The sequence below is a fragment of the Salvelinus fontinalis genome, chromosome 40 (genome assembly GCF_029448725.1).
Source record: "Salvelinus fontinalis isolate EN_2023a chromosome 40, ASM2944872v1, whole genome shotgun sequence".
NCBI classification, from domain to species: Eukaryota; Metazoa; Chordata; class Actinopteri; order Salmoniformes; family Salmonidae; genus Salvelinus; species Salvelinus fontinalis.
Genome location: NC_074704.1, coordinates 24,246,167 through 24,264,119, shown reverse-complemented (window position 1 = coordinate 24,264,119; position 17,953 = coordinate 24,246,167). Strand labels below are relative to the sequence as shown.

Sequence of the window (17,953 nt, the reverse complement as noted above, 5' to 3'; positions counted from 1 at the left end):
CGCCGGATTCAAAACTTCGAATTTTTCAATATAAATTACTGTACAAAATTCTTGCAACTAATAGAATGTTATATATATGGGGTATACAATCTTCCCAGCTCTGCAGATTCTGTTGTGAGGAGGCAGAGTCATTAGATCATTTATTTTGGTATTGTCCATATGTAGCTCGTTTTTGGTCACAGGTCCAGGAATGGCTGAAGAATTGCAACATTTGCCTAAAACTAACGCTACAGATAGCAATACTGGGGGATTTGAAAAGCCATAGTCAATCAATCAATAATATAATAATTATTTTGGCAAAGATGTTTATTTTTAATTTACAATCTGTAGAAGCTATGAGAATAGGAAGGTTCAGGTCTTTTGTGAAGCATCACAGCACAGTTGAGAAATGTATGGCAAATAGAAATCCGAAATGGATGATGTTGGAAGATAGATGGGAGGGGTTGGGTGGAGCTGAAGGGTGGGACTAATAACAAGATAAACAATATAGGGCATACGGGATCTGTGAAATGTGTATAGGTGCGGAGCTTTTGTGAAATAGCACAGTTACAAGTGGAAATAAAATTGGATGGACAACAGAAATAGAGGAAGGACTAAGAACAAATAAGAGAGAACTATTGTAAAGTGGACTGTGTCTGTAAGATAGGTATAAGATGTAGAAATTGAAGGTAAAAGCAGAAGTGTTTATAAGTTTACTCCAATTGGGGGATTGGTGGTAGGGTCGCGGGGAATAATAATAAAGGCATATTCTTTAAAAAGGTATGTATGTCTATATAGGTATGTGTATGTATATATGTGTATATGTATGCATACGTGTATGGATATATATATTTACCCAAAAAAATATGGGGGAATGGAAATGATGCAGACAATTACATTGGAAGCAACATTCTTTCCGCAATACTAAGCTGATCCACCCCTAAAAAAGAAAAAAAAAAAAAAAAATCTTTGCTGGTCTCTGGGGAGATAAATCTAGCTACCTAAGTCAGCCATTAGCTAGGCCATCAGAAGCTAGATAAAGGCATCTGCCATTTAACTGTATTAGAGCAACATTTGGAGTGACAGTGGAATCAACCAATCACATTTCGACTGAGTAAATAAAACCAAATAAAAACATCTGTTTTGTCCAGGACTGGAGTCTACACAGATGGTGCACTTTTGCCAATCAGAGCTTTCTACAAACAAGCCATTTGCCACATGGGCCTGCCATCATTCATTTTGAACTGGACTTTGTGTTTATAGGCAGTTGCAACAGTGTGACTTTAGATAATTAGAATGCATTAGCCAGAAGCCACAAATTACACCTGAATGGATTTCTGCAAATATGTAAATACCACAGGAGTCCTCTTACATTTTGGAACTTTACAGTCCTATTGATCAAACAACCAAGACAAGGTAGGCTCTCTCTCCCTCAGTAATGCACAACAAGATAAACAAATAATGCAAGCCAGAGCAAGATGAGCTAAAATCTAACAAAGGAACATTAGATAAACCTTCTCAAACTTTTTGAGCTAGTTGACCATCAAAATTGCACTGATAAATGATGGAGAACTGTAGCCTCCTCATCCTTCTGCAGCTTGCCTGCATGCTTGTCCCAGCAAAGCACCCAAGCTCACTGGCTATAGCTGGCTAGTCTCCTAGCTAGCTACTTCCAGACACAAATGAGAGAACACCTCACTCTGAACCTTTTACTCAACGTAGCAGAGCTGGTTAGGCTGTTTTCATGTTATCTAGAGCGTGCTTGACTAACTATTGCTTTTTTTGCCTATGTTTACTGACCCTGTCATATTCAGCAGGTGTTGCGCATTTGTAAATGCATCAGTCGTTCTGTGCTAAATTGGAGTAGATAGCCAGAGTGAATTTTCAAACGCAAGACATACGCTAATTGTATAGCTGTCATTCAAGTTCTTGCTACCTAACCAAATTACACCTGCACCTCTAGCTGTGAATAGCCACCGGAAAAACGATATGAGGGGAAAAAGTCAGTCACTCCTCCAATGGCATGGCATCCTCCTAGCAGCTAGCTAGCTAGATACTCCAGCCTATTAGCCACGTTATGACAGACTTGTGATCATTGCCCTTGCAAGTTTGATTGTATTGACATTCCCAGCCTTAGTTACATTTGTCCATTTTTTGTTCAGAATATTGAGTCATTGAAACTGAAACAGTGCATCCAGGATGCAGAAAACCATGTACCAGGCCAGCTGTGATTTACAACCGGATAGCAATATTTTTTGGACTACCAAGAAATGTATTGGCTTAGTGTATGTTATGGAACATAGGTTCTATTTAACTCAATTTTTAAAACCTCTTATAAAGTTGATTTTGTAGCATAAACTGGGAATTTGATATTTTTGACTGATTATGATTGTCTGTTTGTTTCATATCTGCAAAGTAGTTAAAACGCTGAAGTACCACTTTAAACTTTAGGTCACCGGTTACTTTGTGTGCTAAACGTTAAATGTTTTTTTTTGCTCTGGTAAGTAATAGATGTTTATAGAAAAAAATATATGCTTAAACCACATCAATGTGATTTGATGGGCCTGTCAAGGCTTGGTTTCCCTGTGGGTTTCCCATGTCTCCGCCCCTGATGACAATTGATAACATGAATTGAAACGTCTTTCTTACCCTACCGATGTTAAAACCAGTCGAGAGCTGCTCAGATTATATTCCGTTGGACTAGACTGTGTGAATATATTTCACGTGCTTTGCGATTGTGTAGGCTACTTTGTGCATGATTTCACAATTGTACTAGTAATTGATCAATCGTATACCTCCACCACGCTACTTTGATACGCATCAGTAGGGACTAAGAAGTGAGTATAAGCAATGACCACTGAAAATAAATATGGGTATAAGGCTTCAGGGCTCCCGAGTGGCGCAGCGGTTTTAGGCACTGCATCTGTGCTAGAGGCGTCACTGCAGACCCTGGTTCGATTCCAGGCTGTATCACACCCGGCGGTGATTGGGCGGCGCACAATTGGCCCAGCGACGTCCGTTTTAGGGTTTGGCCGGGGTAGGCCGTCATTGTAAATAAGAACGTGTTCTTAACTGACTTGCCTAGTTAAATAACAAATAAATATATACCTGCGTATACCCTCCAATAGATGTGTGCGCTGGTATTACGGTTGCTTTAAGAATCTCGAACCTGTCACACGCTGAAGGCCTGCCTATAGGTTCGCCAGTGCGCAAACATGTCTATAATAGATATAAAGGCGTTTTAAGATATTCATGTTTCAAGAAAGGAGTATATATATTGGGCCTGGCGAGATTTATGAAGCCTCACTGTCCGAGACCAAATGTATCCGACACCGAGCCAGTCAATATGTGGTCTCAAGACTGAGTACTACAACACTGGGCAGAGGCAGTAGAAACACTCACATACATTTTTGAAATAACTTCAATACCTACACCAATATATTTCAGTGACAATCAGCTTGAATATTGTTCTTCATTATCAATGTCACAAAAATGAACAATAGTTTTGAAAGGATTCATGTTCAGTATTCTACAAAGAAAAAAACAGGAGTACAGCCCTCCTTCACCAGTAGTGTGGTGGTATAAACTTGTATTACACCTAAACAGTAGTGCCTGGCAGATGTGTATTGTGTACACTCGAGTTGTGTGTGGCCTGTTGTAGCAAGCTAGCTAGCTACTTGGATGTGGAAACGTCTCATACAATCGTCGGGCGCCCACGTTACGATTGGTGATAGGTACTAGACGTCAACTGCGACAGTTAAGAGGATAGCTAGCTACCTTTCCCGGTTTTGCCAAATTCAACAAACAAGCGTTCATTAGCCACTTCCTGTATCACATCTGGCCGGTTTTGACCGCAGTCCAGCACAGTTAGCTAGCGTTAGCAAACTAGCTACAGGTAGCTATCTAGCTAATACGTCTAAAATTAAGCTACGATTTAAGCAACTTCAATTCTAGAATATAGCTAGATGTTTGTCGTGTGTATTTTTGCATGTATTGTAAGACTACCTTGCGTAGCTTGCGAACTTTTAAACGCTAGCTAACGTTAGAACGTTGTTGCAGTGGCTAGCTTTTTTTGTCCTTTCCAGTTTCGGCCACGATCGTCACATAAAGGCAATTTAAAAGATTGCCCCAACAATCGCAGCCTCGTCCTGCCATGAGATCACCCTAACAATAAATATTGGGGTGAAGATGGCTGCAGAGCTCTTTCCCACCAAGAAGCTGGGCCCAGCATCCTCAACCAACACAGCTGTGCAGCAATACCAGGAGCAGAACCGGAATAACAACAACACCATTCACAGCTGCAACTGGCAAGGGCTCTATCCTACCATCCGAGAGAGGTAGGTGACCCTAGTAAGCAGTAGTTAAATTGGGAATCTAATGCCTTTTGAGGAGAGACGATGTGTACATTGAATAGATTTAAAATGGCCAAAGAAAACCAATTTCCTGGGTCTACCAGCTCATACATGCAGATACTGAAGTCTGAATGTGATGCCATTGACACTGTTTGCTAATCCTATGACTCATGCTTTCACAGGAATTCAGTCATGTTCAACAATGAGTTGATGGCAGATGTTCACTTTGTCGTTGGCCCCCCAGGAGGGACTCAGCAAGTACCTGGGCACAAGGTAATCAGTCATCTTTAAACCTGTCCAACGTATGTGAGTAACTAACTGAGCAAGACCAAACACAACATGTTCAGACAGATTTATCTGTTGCGTCTGCTAAATGACCAAAATGTAAAATAAAATGCAATTGGCTGATATTTCTCCACACCAGCCTCTTTATGCTAAATCCTTTTGCAAATCTCTACATTTCTTACATAATTAATGTGTACATGTATATTCTCTCCACCTTCTGTCCCTTATCCATCCTCCCACCATAACTTGCTCCCTTTTCTTTGCTCCTCTTCTTTTTCTCATGTGACTCCCTATCTTCCATGTTGTCCCTCAGTATGTGCTGGCTGTGGGGAGTTCTGTGTTCCACGCCATGTTTTATGGTGAACTGGCAGAGGACAAGGAAGAGATCCGTATCCCTGATGTGGAGCCTCCCTCGTTCCTAGCCATGCTGAAGTAAGTGGCCGGCGCCTCCTGACATCTCATTAGATGCAGTCCCAGTGTTCATTGTACATTTCAGAATGTCGTATTCAGGTTAGAATGTCTTCCTTTGAATAGGCAGCAGACAATGCAAGGGCATGTGAACTTATAAAGTTAGCCTTCCCATAAATGAGAAGTTGAAGTGAACTTGTCAAGCTCTCATCTGACTCTCCCCACTCTGGTCTGGCAGGTACATCTACTGCGATGAGATCGACCTGTGTGCCGACACGGTCCTGGCTACGCTCTACGCCGCCAAGAAGTACATTGTGCCCCACCTGGCTCGGGCCTGCGTCAACTTCCTGGAGACGAGCCTGAGCGCCAAGAACGCTTGTGTGCTGCTATCCCAGAGCTGCCTGTTTGAGGAACCAGACCTAATGCAGCGCTGCTGGGAGGTGATCGACGCCCAAGCCGAGCTGGCGCTGCGCTCCGAGGGCTTCACAGACATCGACTCGGTGACTCTGGAGAGTATCCTGCGCCGCGAGACGCTCAACGCCAAGGAGATGGTGGTGTTCGAGGCGGCATTGAGCTGGGCCGAGGCCGAATGCCAGCGCCAGGACCTGACGCCCACCATTGAGAACAAACGGCTGGCGCTGGGCAAGGCCATCTACCTGATCCGCATCCCCACCATGACGTTGGATGACTTCGCCAACGGTGCGGCACAGTCGGGTGTGCTGACGCTCAACGAGACCAATGACATCTTCCTGTGGTACACGGCCGCCAAGAAGCCTGAGCTGCTGTTCGCCAGCAAGTCGCGCAAGGGCCTGGCGCCACAGCGTTGCCACCGCTTCCAGTCGTGCGCCTACCGGAGCAACCAGTGGCGCTACCGGGGCCGTTGCGACAGCATCCAGTTCGCCGTGGACAAGCGAGTGTTCATCGCCGGCTTCGGCCTGTACGGCTCCAGCTGTGGCTCAGCAGAGTACAGCGCCAAGATTGAACTCAAGAGGCAGGGCGTGCTGCTGGGCCAGAGCCTCATCAAGTACTTTTCGGATGGCTCCAGCAGCACATTCCCAGTGTGGTTTGAATACCCTGTGCAGATCGAGCCCGACACATTCTACACGGCCAGCGTAGTGCTGGACGGCAACGAGCTCAGCTACTTTGGCCAGGAGGGCATGACTGAGGTGCAGTGTGGCAAGGTCACTTTCCAGTTCCAGTGCTCTTCAGACAGCACCAACGGGACAGGTGTGCAGGGGGGGCAAATCCCTGAGCTCATCTTTTACGCTTGAGCTGTCGAACGTGAGGGAAACGTAACACTCCTTCTTTACGGTCACAGTAAATGCACTCCTCCGGATGTTCAGAAAGCATAATCTCTTAACTATGGCTTTAAAAGTGTACCTGGTTTGGAAAAAACAAACATCCAATTTATTGTGAAGGTTATTTAGTTCAATATTCAATTGCCTTATGAGTATGCCGGACCTAGTGTAGGACTGCGTTGATATGACCAAAAAAAATCTTATTTTAAATGAAGGGTAGGCATTTGTTCACATTTAACTGTTTACTCATTTGTTTTACTGTTTATGACGCACAGTTCTCATTTAACAAGATTATTAGTGTTGTAGGTAGCTTTTTTTGTTTTTACTTCAACCATTCCTATAATTTTAAGGAAAACACTACAACTTCAAAATAAGGTTTTTCAACCTGTGCAAAAATCGACGTTACTGTAGAGGATACTTAGGGTATAATCAAATATTTTTGTAACATGAGAAATAGTTTAAACATTTTTGATGGTGCAATTTCTAAGATTTTCTATTGTTACCTCTAAGTTTCCCCTTGGGTTTTCTGTGCGATTAATAAACTGAGAATAGACATCAAACGGAAATGTAAACCTGTGCTGAGGTTTAAGATACTTGAGTATGTTGCTGTCTCAGTGTTAGGCCCTTGTATGTATATAGCTAACTATTGTTTGCACTATTATTGGTACTCTTTTCAAATGGGACAGCCTTTTTGTATCTTGCTTCCTTGTATACACTTTATTTTTGACCTTGTTTTCTCTGAAAAGCAGTATGAAGTGTCGCCGTGCTGTGAGTTTGACAGTGTCAATGGACCTATGAATGTGTACTGTTGTTGCAGATCAAAAATAAAATGAACCAGTTCTGTAAAATTGTGTGAAGTGTCTTCTTTTAATATAAGTATTTTAAAGGGCTCAGACTGGGGCTATAGAGCATGTTTGTATAATTTAGAGCAAATAAATACTATTCAGAGATCCATGAAACCACCATTTACTGTTGGCAGTCCCCCAGAACATGTTTTATACAAGTGTCTCAATGTTAATTAGCATTTTATACATTCAAACTATCTTCAACTTCGTGTTCCTGATTAGGCCTCTTGTAGAGTGATAGTTCAAAATGAAAGTGGGTAAGGCTTGTCTCAGGCATCTCACACACACACACCAACAGTCTCTTCATCACAAAGAGATAGTGTAGCGTAAGGCTGCTGCACATAGCTACTGGTTAAGAGTCCATAGCTTTTCACCCAGAAACGTAGTCCCCAATAGTCCAGTTAGAAAGGCCTACATTGTCTTCTGTTTCTTTCGTGCTTGAAACTGCTCTGTTTTGTTCTTAATAGACTTGATAAGCATGGACAGTCCGGGGTCCATTTTCTTGGTGGGTTCAGCCACCGCCTGGCCACTGGCAATTGTTTCCTGTTTCTTTGCTCCCACTACCTGTGTGGGTGGGGCCTGTGAGCTCCTGGTCGCGCTGGCGCTCCTCCCTGAGGCGCTGCTTCTCGACCTGGATGCTCTGGGTGGCCTTGGTCTTCTTGTAGCCCGGGTCGGACGGGTCTAAGTTGTAGAGGTGGGAGGTAAACACGTCCACCTGTCAGTCAGAGAGGAGGGGGGGGGGGGGTTGAGATTTCATTGAAGTCTACAAAAAAGCCTTGACCGTAAAACAAATTGTGCCACAGAAAAATGGTCCTTAAAGTTAATGAACTTTGGCAAAGTTGTATGTGTACCAATTCCACCTTATTCCAGGTAATTTAACCTAAATCCCATATCAATGAGTGAATTCATGAAGCTTCTGATTTGAGACTTTTACGAAATCATTCATTGATGTCAATGGGAAACGATGGTAGGAAACAAGTCAAAATACAAGTGTATGCAAACATATGCAATAATCTACCAGCACAAAGAACAATAACCTTAAAGTGAGGTTTTGTTCTTCAGGTATACAGGTAGAAAGGTATTCTATAAAAGCAAATCAAAATCTCTTCAAGTGTTGTTTTCTTCTTACCCTCTGGAAGCTCCTCTTCCTTCTCCATCTCCACTCCATCCTCATCATCTTCGCTGGAGGAGGCCAGGTAGGCGTTAAAATCCATCTGCAGCAGCTCGTCCTTGTCGAACTTCCTGTTCATGGCAGTGACACGCTCGTGGTCCGTCTCGTCCCAGGTCAACTCCACCTGGGGTGCAAAACACACAATAAGTCTGTAAACAACCTGAAATATAACCACAGTCCTTTCTCAAGTAAAGAAGATGATAGGACTAGGGGGAAATGTACGAGATCCCAAAATTCAGCCCAAAAAATAATAATCTACTAATTTCAATCTGAACAATTCATACTTATTTATTCTGAACAAAAACATAAAACGCAACATGTAAAGTGTTGGTCCCATGTTTCACGAGCTGAAAAAAAAGGTCCCAGAAATGTTCCATACGCACAAAAAGCTTATTTCACTAACATTTTTGGCACAAATTTGTTTACATCCTTGTTGGTGAGCATTTCTATTTTGCCAAGATAATCCATGCACCTGACAGGTGGTAAACCTGGGACCGAACATGGAGAAATTAATGCTATGACCATAAGAGTTTATTAGACGTAGTGTGCCTAACCTTTGACGTGGCTGCTGCTGTGGAGGTGAAGAGCTTGGGGGTGTAAGCAGACAGGTCCACGTCTGTGGCCAAGTCCTTTGGCTCCTCGTCAAACGTCACATCATCAGGGATAAACCTGTTCCCACGGAAGGGAGGGACCACCACAACAGTTAGCATGGGAGTATAGCGTCATCCTAATGTTTAGAATGAACCAGCAGCACAGATAATGGTATCATGCTAATAAGTAGTTAGCATGTACTAGTGCAATACCTTGATATACTGGTAATATATTAAGCAAGGATGAGATTCATCACTATGTATGCTATTATTTTATTCTATGTAGTGATAAGATGTTGTGTACATCCACCTCTCTTTTGAGGACAGCTCCATTACCATGCTTTACGTTATCAAGTTATACATTCTATTACACTAGTGTACACTTCAGTATAAATGAGTGTCTGTCTATTTCCTCACCGGAGGTCCAGGATGGAGCAGCTGCTCTCGTACTCAATACGGTCACACTCCTGGTAGATTTTAGCGGCTGTGTCGAGCGATCCGCACTCCACCACCGCATAGTAGTACTTCAGCCGCTTGAACTGGTAGTCCCGCATCTTCTCTCTGTAAATCCTACAACACACACACACACACACACACACACACACACACACACACACACACACACACACACACACACACACAAATACCAATTCTCTGGTTCATTTTTGGTTGAACAATACAGGGAGGATAGGGAAGTGTTAATGGGGTAGCTAGATCATACTTCTCCTCCTCTGTGTCTTTGTCTGGATCCTCCGGCAGGGCCATCAGCTCCAGGGGAACCCTGGGTCTGTTCCTGCTGAACCCGCTCCTTCCCAAACTCTGAGGGGTAGATCTAAACAAACACACAGTGTTAAACATACACAACATTTGTGACTTGGTCTGGTGAAGCAGTGTCACATCCATCATAATTGAGTGACAGCCAATAGACAAATTAATGGAGCCTTACCTTCACAGAGAGCACAACCCCTCCTTTAGGCTTGAAGGAGTTAAACAGAGCCAGCAGGTCCTTGGCTTTCATCCGGTCCCAATCCATGTTACACACGGCAAGCCTTTGGGTTACATGTTGTAGGACACTAACGACAACATTGGAACATGCAATTTCTTATGTCATTTTAGATGATGAAAGGAAATGAGTAGAAGAAGTCCCTCTGGACAATTGAGACACAGCCTTAGACCTCACCTCCTCGCTCCGCGGCGCGTCCTTGCACAGCTCGCCTCAGTCGTGCTGGATCTCCTCCTCGCGTTTCAAGATGGCCTCCCTCGCCTCAGTCGTGCTGGATCTCCTCCTCGCGTTTCAAGATGGCCTCCACGTCATCATCGTCGTCCTCGTCCGAGCTGGTCTCCACATTGCCTTTCCCCCTGGCCAGATCTGGCCCACTGCCGTCACTGTCCTCGTCTAACTCTGAACCGGACTCGTCCTCGGAGCCGCTCTCCATGTCACTCTCCACATCTGCTTCATCTTTGTCATCATCTTCGTCATCCTCACTGCCGTCTGAGATGCTGGCCGCCTGGTCCACATTGTCCCCCTCAACGCGAGGCACCTTGTCATCTTCCTCTTCGTCATCTGTAAAAACGGCATGTATTGATGGCAACAACAAACTTCAAAACAATGCATAGATTGTATGAGCATATACTGTATATAAAAAATAAGGTGTTTCTGTTTTTTTTTTTATACATTCGCAACAATTTCTGAAAACCTGTTTTCACTTTGTCATTATGGGGAATTTTGTGTAGATTGTTGAGGATTTTTTATTTAATACATTTTACAATAAGGCTGTAACGTAACAAAATGTGGAAAAAGGGAAGGGGTGTGAATACTTTCCGAATGCACTGTATAAAGTCTTTGCTGCAGCAGCAGCAGCTTTGCTAGGACTGAGCAAGCAGGTCAAAGGAAAAACCATCCTCATCATCTCTAGAGCTATATGCATGTCTTCAATCCAACTCATCGCCCAATGTTAACACATTTTTTTGTACTGACTATGCACACTCACAGGACTATACATACTCACACATATACTTTATTTGCTCACACAAACATAACACACACACACATTCATACTGACTCAAATACAATCACCATATACGCTGCTGCTACTCTGTTTATCATATATCCTGATGCCTAGTCCCCTTATACCTATACATAGAGCCTTTTCTAGTACACGACACATTGATGTCACGGAAAGCCATCGCCATCTGCGCCCATTCAACATAGCTTAGATTGACGTATTCTTCACAAAATAACTTTTTGGGGTTCTCATACTCGTACAATGATGTTTTGATTCTTGCATGAACAGTCACTAAGATTATATTTGGTTGTGATCTTTGCAAAAATAACTATTTGGGATGCAGCAGTTGTTAGCTAGAATGCTAACGCTCATTGATATAGGCTGTAGCAACAGCTGCATTGTCGGAACTAGAAGCGCAAGCATTTCGCTACACTCGCATTTACATCTGCTAACCATGTGTATGTGACAAATAAAATTTGATTTGACCAGCTAGCCAAAGAGCCATTTTACTGGTTGAAGTTGAAGTGTTTTTTTAAAGTATAATGCAGTTGATTTGCGATGATGACACAAACATTATATTAAGCGGGACGTTCATACGAGCCTTAAAATCCAATTACAATCCAAAAGTAGTGTGAAATGCACTCATAAGCAACATGTAAATAGAGTTTTTTTTTTGATGGTGTTCTATAAGAGCTCCCCCTTGTTCTGCCACCAACTTGCGCGCATAGTCCTCCTGCGACAATGTTTGTAAACACAGAAAGGGGTCTATATCTACCCCTGGACATTGTAAATATGGTATTGGCACTTACCCTGTATATAGCTTACTTACTTTCTTGTACTCTTCTTCTTATGTCTTGTGTGCTTTTGTTCTACTTTACTTTATAGTACTACTGATATTGATTACTGCATTGTTGGGAAAAAGCTTTCAAGAAAGGCATTTCACTGTACTTGTGCACGTGACAATACAACTACAAACATTTGTTTTTAACACATTTGCTTTAGCACAGGCCCTGAGGTGTAATTGATGTTATGGGTCATAAGGTCATACAATAAGGTCCCCTCTTCTACTTACCCTCCTCACACAGTCTGACTCCTCTGATAGGCTGGTCTCCTTTAGGTCCACTCTTTATGGACTGTGAATCTTTTCCTTTCTTCAGAGGCTTTTTGGGCTCATCCACTACCTTAACTTCTCCCTCCCCAGAGTCCAACTTTGCTTTTGTCTTCTTTTTCTTCTCTTTATCCTTTCCATCCTCCTTTTCCTCCTCAGAGTCAGAGAGATTGTAGAAACGTTTCAGGTCCTCGGAGGAGGTGTGGTTGACGGGTCGGCCGCGTTTGTCGACCGTGTACTTGAGCTTGAAGTGATCGCCGTGGAACATCGACTGGAAGCGCTTGTCAATCTTGATTTTGTGCTCTTTCTCTGGCATTTCCCAGAAGCGTGGGTCCCTTTTCACTTTTTGGAAGTGGTCATCGCCGCTTTGGCCCTTTTCGGAAGCCATGATGACTAAGTCGTCGGAGGAGTATCTGTAGAGAGGACAGACAGTTTGTCAATGGAAGTTATTAGATAACATGGAAGGTAATGTTGCACAAGATCAGAGATTAAGAAAGAAAACAATATGAGTTATTATCCTTTCTACATACACACTACCCTCTTACTTACTAATACTATCATACTTGTCGTAACAACCAAGAACAGCCTACCTCACATGTAAGCTTATTAGAGCAATTCTTGTGCTCAGTACTCAATTCTGATTATGCAGATCTATTGATATCCAAACTGAACTGACTAGAAGTATTCAATACTGCAGATCAGAAGCTAGTACTGCAGCCTTCCGCTATTTACTTTTGAAGCGCATAAACCCTCCAGGCGAGCTTCAATGCCATACAACTCTCCTTCCGTGGCCTCCATTTGCTCTTAAATACAAGTAAAACTAAATGCATGCTCTTCAACCGATCGCTGCCTGCACCTGCCCGCCTGTCCAACATCACTACTCTGGACGGCTCTGACTTAGAATATGTGGACAACTACAAATACCTAGGTGTCTGGTTAGACTGTAAACTCTCCTTCCAGACTCACATCAAACATCTCCAATCCAAAGTTAAATCTAGAATCGGCTTCCTATTCCGCAACAAAGCATCCTTCACTCATGCTGCCAAACATACCCTTGTAAAACTGACCATCCTACCAATCCTCGACTTCGGTGATGTCATTTACAAAATAGCCTCCAAAACCCTACTCCATAAATTGGATGCAGTCTATCACAGTGCCATCCGTTTTGTCACCAAAGCCCCATATACTACCCACCACTGCGACCTGTACACTCTCGTTGGCTGGCCCTCGCTTCATACTCGTCGTCAAACCCACTGGCTCCAGGTCATCTTGTGACGACCCTCCCACTCTGTCTACCGGTTTCTCTCTCTTTGCTCTTGTTTCCCTATTAGGATGCCGGTGGGCGGAGTTGGGAGGGTCGTCAGCTACATGGGAAACACCTGGGCCCACTCTCCCAGGATAAAATCACAACTTCCCCATTCATCAAGGAGACTCTCTCCATACAGACACTTTGATAGATTTTGTTGCGTTTGGTTGTGCTTTTTGGTTGTTTGTTTTAGCATCTTTCAACACCTTGCATTATCACATTCATCCATGCAAAACATTCACTTACACTACTGATTACTGATTACACACACCATTGTATATTATACATAGTTTCTTTATTTAATAAATATATATTTTGTTACTTCTTATCTCCACGTGTCTCCCTTTTGTTACGGGCTTTGAGCCGGTTCGTGACAATCTACAAGACCCTGCTAGGTAAAGTCCCCCCTTATCTCAGCTCGCTGGTCACCATAGCAGCACCTACCTGTAGCACGCGCTCCAGCAGGTATATCTCTCTGGTCACCCCCAAAACCAATTCTTCCTTTGGCCGCCTCTCCTTCCAGTTCTCTGCTGCCAATGACTGGAACGAACTACAAAAATCTCTGAAACTGGAAACACTTATCTCCCTCACTAGCTTTAAGCACCAGCTGTCAGAGCAGCTCATAGATTACTGCACCTGTACATAGCCCATCTATAATTTAGCCCAAACAACTACCTCTTTACCTACTGTATTTATTTATTTCTTTATTTTGCTCCTTTGCACCCCATTATTTCTATCTCTACTTTTTTCTATCTCTACTATCTCTACTTTTTTTACTTTTTTTTACTTGCTATATTGTGTTTACTTCGCCACCATGGCCTTTTTATATTTTTATTTATTTATATATATACTTTGTTTGCCTTCACCTCCCTTATCTCACCTCACTTGCTCATATTGTATATAGACTTATTTTTCACTGTATTATTGACTGTATGTTTGTTTTACTCCGTGTGTAACTATGTGTTGTTGTATGTGTCGAACTGCTTTGCTTTATCTTGGCCAGGTCGCAATTGTAAATGAGAACGTGTTCTCAATTTGCCTACCTGGTTAAATAAAGGTGAAATAAATAAAAATAAAAATAAATAAAAAATGTAAAATCTCTAGCGAGCTACTCTAACTACAGTAAGAGATGGTAGATTTGCTCCAGTCTATTGATATCCACTAAAGAAATATATGAAAGTAACTAGCTAGGGACAATTCCATGGTAACGGAATTATGCGGAGTCTCCTATTTTTCACTTTAAAGTGTATGCTAAACAAAAAGCATTGATTTCAAAGCATAAACTATGCACAATGATTACTTTGAAAAATGTACACAATTAAAAAATAAAAACATTTACTGAAAACATTTTGCAGATGCAAAGTTTGGTTACAGAATTACAGTAAAATCTTCCTCAGTTTTATTCTGTTACCAAACTTTGAATCTACACAGTTGTTCTTGTAAAATGTTCAGTGGAAATTATATGTGATATGATTTCTTAAACTTTTATTATCAAATGGTTTTTGTTTGTTATACATTTTGAAGTGAAAAATGTATACCAAAGTCTCAACGTAATTCCGTTACCATGGAATTGCTCCTAGGTCACCGTTAAACTCAAGCCACAGAGGGCTGAGCGTCTGCTGGTTTTCGCACCTCCCTGTATTTGATTGATGAATTAAGGTAATTGATTAGTAAAGAACATTAGCAAAAACCATCAGACTCTAGATTAGACGAGTTTATTAGTCAGGTGCACAGGGTCGCAGATGTAATTGAAGGGTACAGTGAAATTCTTAAGCTCTGAGCTCCAACAGTGCAGGTCAAAAAGAGAAGAGAATGAAATAATAATAAAAGTAATAAACACATATTTAAAACTTTAACAATTATAGGCCTACCATAGAATGAGTTTGACACCCCCATAGAGATAGATAGAGGACTCATCTTTGTATCTGTGCCACTATATAAGGTGTTCACCCATAAAATTATTTATTCAATCAAGGTATATATAAAAGTCCAAACCCCATGTTTCTACCATATATGGTTAAAAAGATACCGATGATTTTCTCAGAGAATTTAGAATGTTTAGAGTGAATGGAATGTTATCACAGGCATGATCAAAAAGTGGTCACTGCTCAATAGAACTCAGTGGCGCTGCGCCGTGGCAGAACGGAGCTAACTTCGAACGTCAACTGACAAGCTAACTAGTGGCTGCAGGTTGGTGAGTGTAAACAGGGGCTTTTAAAAAACGAAATCCGCTAAATACAAAACTAAGTAGGGACTAAATATATTTATTTACAAAGCTAGAAGACTGAATTTCAAAATCCACCCTCCACAACAATAATCTGTTCCTGTTTTCATTGTGTATTTCTGAGTCTTTACCTTTAAATCGCCATAGAAACAGCCCCTCTCAACATAGATTGATCTTGGTTATAGACAATGAAAGCCAAGGATCTGGAGGAGAAAATGTATCAAGTTGATTTTGATTTGTCCAACCAGTGGAAATACCTGCAAATAGTACCTCCTCACAACACCAAATATGGAAGAGATACAACCAAGCGTGGCACAGTCTAAACTGGCAATGGTCACAGCAAATTAACTTTCTTATTTGATCAACACAAGTATATTAAGGTTATAATATTGTAGCAAACAATCTAATCAAATCAAATGTTATTTGTCACGTGCGCCGAATACAACAGGTGTAGGTAGACCTTACAGTGAAATGCTTACAAGCCCTTAATCAACAATGCTGTTAAGAAAAATATGTGTAAAAGTATTTACTATAATAAACTGAAGTAAAATGTAATACAAAAAAAATTTAATTAAAGAGCAACAATAAAATAACAGTGGCAAGTCTATATACAGGGACAACCGGTACAGAGTCAATGTGCGGGGGTCATAGGTTAGTCGAGGTAATTGAGAGAAAGTGACTATGCATGGATAATAAATGGGGGTGGGGAGACAATGCAAATAGTACGGGTAGCCATTTGATTAGGTCTTCAGGAGTCTTATGGCTTGGGGGGCAGAAGCTGTTAAGGAGCCTTTTGGACCTAGACTTGGCGCTCCAGTACCGCTTCCCGTACTGTAGCAGAGAGAACTGTCTATGACTAGGATGGCTGGAGTCTGGCAATTTTTAAGGCCTTCCTCTAACACCACCTGGTACAGAGGTCCTGGATGGCAGGAAGCTTGGCCCCAGTGATGTACTGGGCCATACGCACTACCCTCTGTAGTGCCTTGCAGTCGGAGGCCGAGCAGTTGCCATAATGATTAATTCTATGTAATTTATAATGACACAGTGCAAAGAAAACCACATTTTGACAATAATTTCATAGCACCCTCTTGAATTGCCTCGTTTTTCTCTACATTGTACAGCAGCAAGTGAACGCCCTACATTATAGCATCTGTGACAGCACCATTGTAACATGTTTTATTTAACTAGGCTAGTCAGTTAAGAACACATTTTTATTTACAATGATGGCCTTCCTGGGAACAGTGGGTTAACTGCCTTGTTCAGGAGCACGAAAGATTTTTACCTTGTCAGCTCGGGGATTTGGTCCAGCAACCTTTACGGTTATTGGCCCAATGCTCTAACCACTAAGCTACCTGCCACCCCATTGAGGCCATCTCAACTTTAAAATAGTACATTTTCTTCTTCACAATTGGCTGATCCCTTCTGATGACCCAGTTGGACATGCCTCGAACCGGATCATCAGGAGGGATCAGCCAATGATGTTGGAAGTCCCACCCAGTTGACTACATTAAAATGGTGGAAGCCCTCAAAGGCGCTTCCCATGCTAAAAATGACCTTTTGGCCACTAGAGGCCTCTATCATTCTCTATGGGCCCTACAGGGACTGTAGTGCCTTAGACCGCTGCGCCACTCGGGACATAAGCTAATTCCTACTCTCTATTAGTCGTAGTAGGTACACTGCACCAATGTGCAATATTGCCCTGGGCGCATACTACTCTAACAAGTGAGTGTTTTATTGCATGGGTTAGCAAGCAAGCAAGCTAACACGTTAGATACATGAGTAAAACATGTAAACAACACTTGAGGAGGGCCATTCCAAGAGCTGCAGTTAGCATAAAGAACACAATTCAAAGTGTAAACAGAAGTAATTGGCAGAGATAACGCGTGCAAACGTATTTTGGTGAATAGAGGCTTACAAAAACAACTTTTCCGAAGAAATTGTACCGCTACCCACGTGATCTCCCAACATGCACCACTTTCGTGACCTTTTTCTTGTCCCGCCCCTTTTTGCATACGGCAAACCAGGCAGTACAAAACCACAGTTCAGTCCATATTCAGTACATAAGGCATGCCAGGCAGTACAAAACCACAATTCAGTCCATATTCAATACATCATGTATTCAAATTCAATACATACATTTACCAATATAAATGTATCATTTGAGCTTTAAAATGAAATCCGCACTATATGCATTAGCCTTTACAACAAGAAGAGGCGGACAGACTGAAATCCAGTTCCACATTTTCTATCAAACGAAGGAAAAAACAGTTCCATGTTTTATGTTTGTCCACTGAGTCGAGGTCATTCAATGTGGATGACTGGAAAAACACACCAAAAATTAATTTGTTATGCAAAGGTTTGCTACTAATTAGCGCGTTAGT

General features: G+C 42.1%; 1 protein-coding gene and 1 pseudogene across 1 annotated transcript; one reads left to right on the top strand and one right to left on the bottom strand.

Moving 5' to 3' along the window:
• Nucleotides 1-989: 989 nt before the first annotated feature.
• Nucleotides 990-7,170, top strand: btbd3a (BTB (POZ) domain containing 3a). The gene is made up of 4 exons (XM_055906404.1): nucleotides 990-4,316; nucleotides 4,514-4,604; nucleotides 4,930-5,048; nucleotides 5,263-7,170. Exons 1-4 carry the CDS (start codon nucleotides 4,168-4,170, stop codon nucleotides 6,293-6,295), a joined length of 1,392 nt encoding a protein of 463 aa, XP_055762379.1. The 5' UTR covers nucleotides 990-4,167; the 3' UTR covers nucleotides 6,296-7,170.
• Nucleotides 7,161-17,837, bottom strand: LOC129839608 (ESF1 homolog; annotated as a pseudogene).
• Nucleotides 17,838-17,953: the final 116 nt, after the last annotated feature.

Bases quoted from the DNA above. Each gene is read 5' to 3' on its own strand.
- btbd3a (XM_055906404.1), top strand. From the start codon at position 4,168: ATGGCTGCAGAGCTCTTTCCCACCAAGAAGCTGGGCCCAGCATCCTCA. The intron at 4,317-4,513 runs GTAGGTGACCCT...ATGCTTTCACAG, and splicing joins TATCCTACCATCCGAGAGAG to GAATTCAGTCATGTTCAACA. The intron at 4,605-4,929 runs GTAATCAGTCAT...GTTGTCCCTCAG, and splicing joins AGCAAGTACCTGGGCACAAG to TATGTGCTGGCTGTGGGGAG.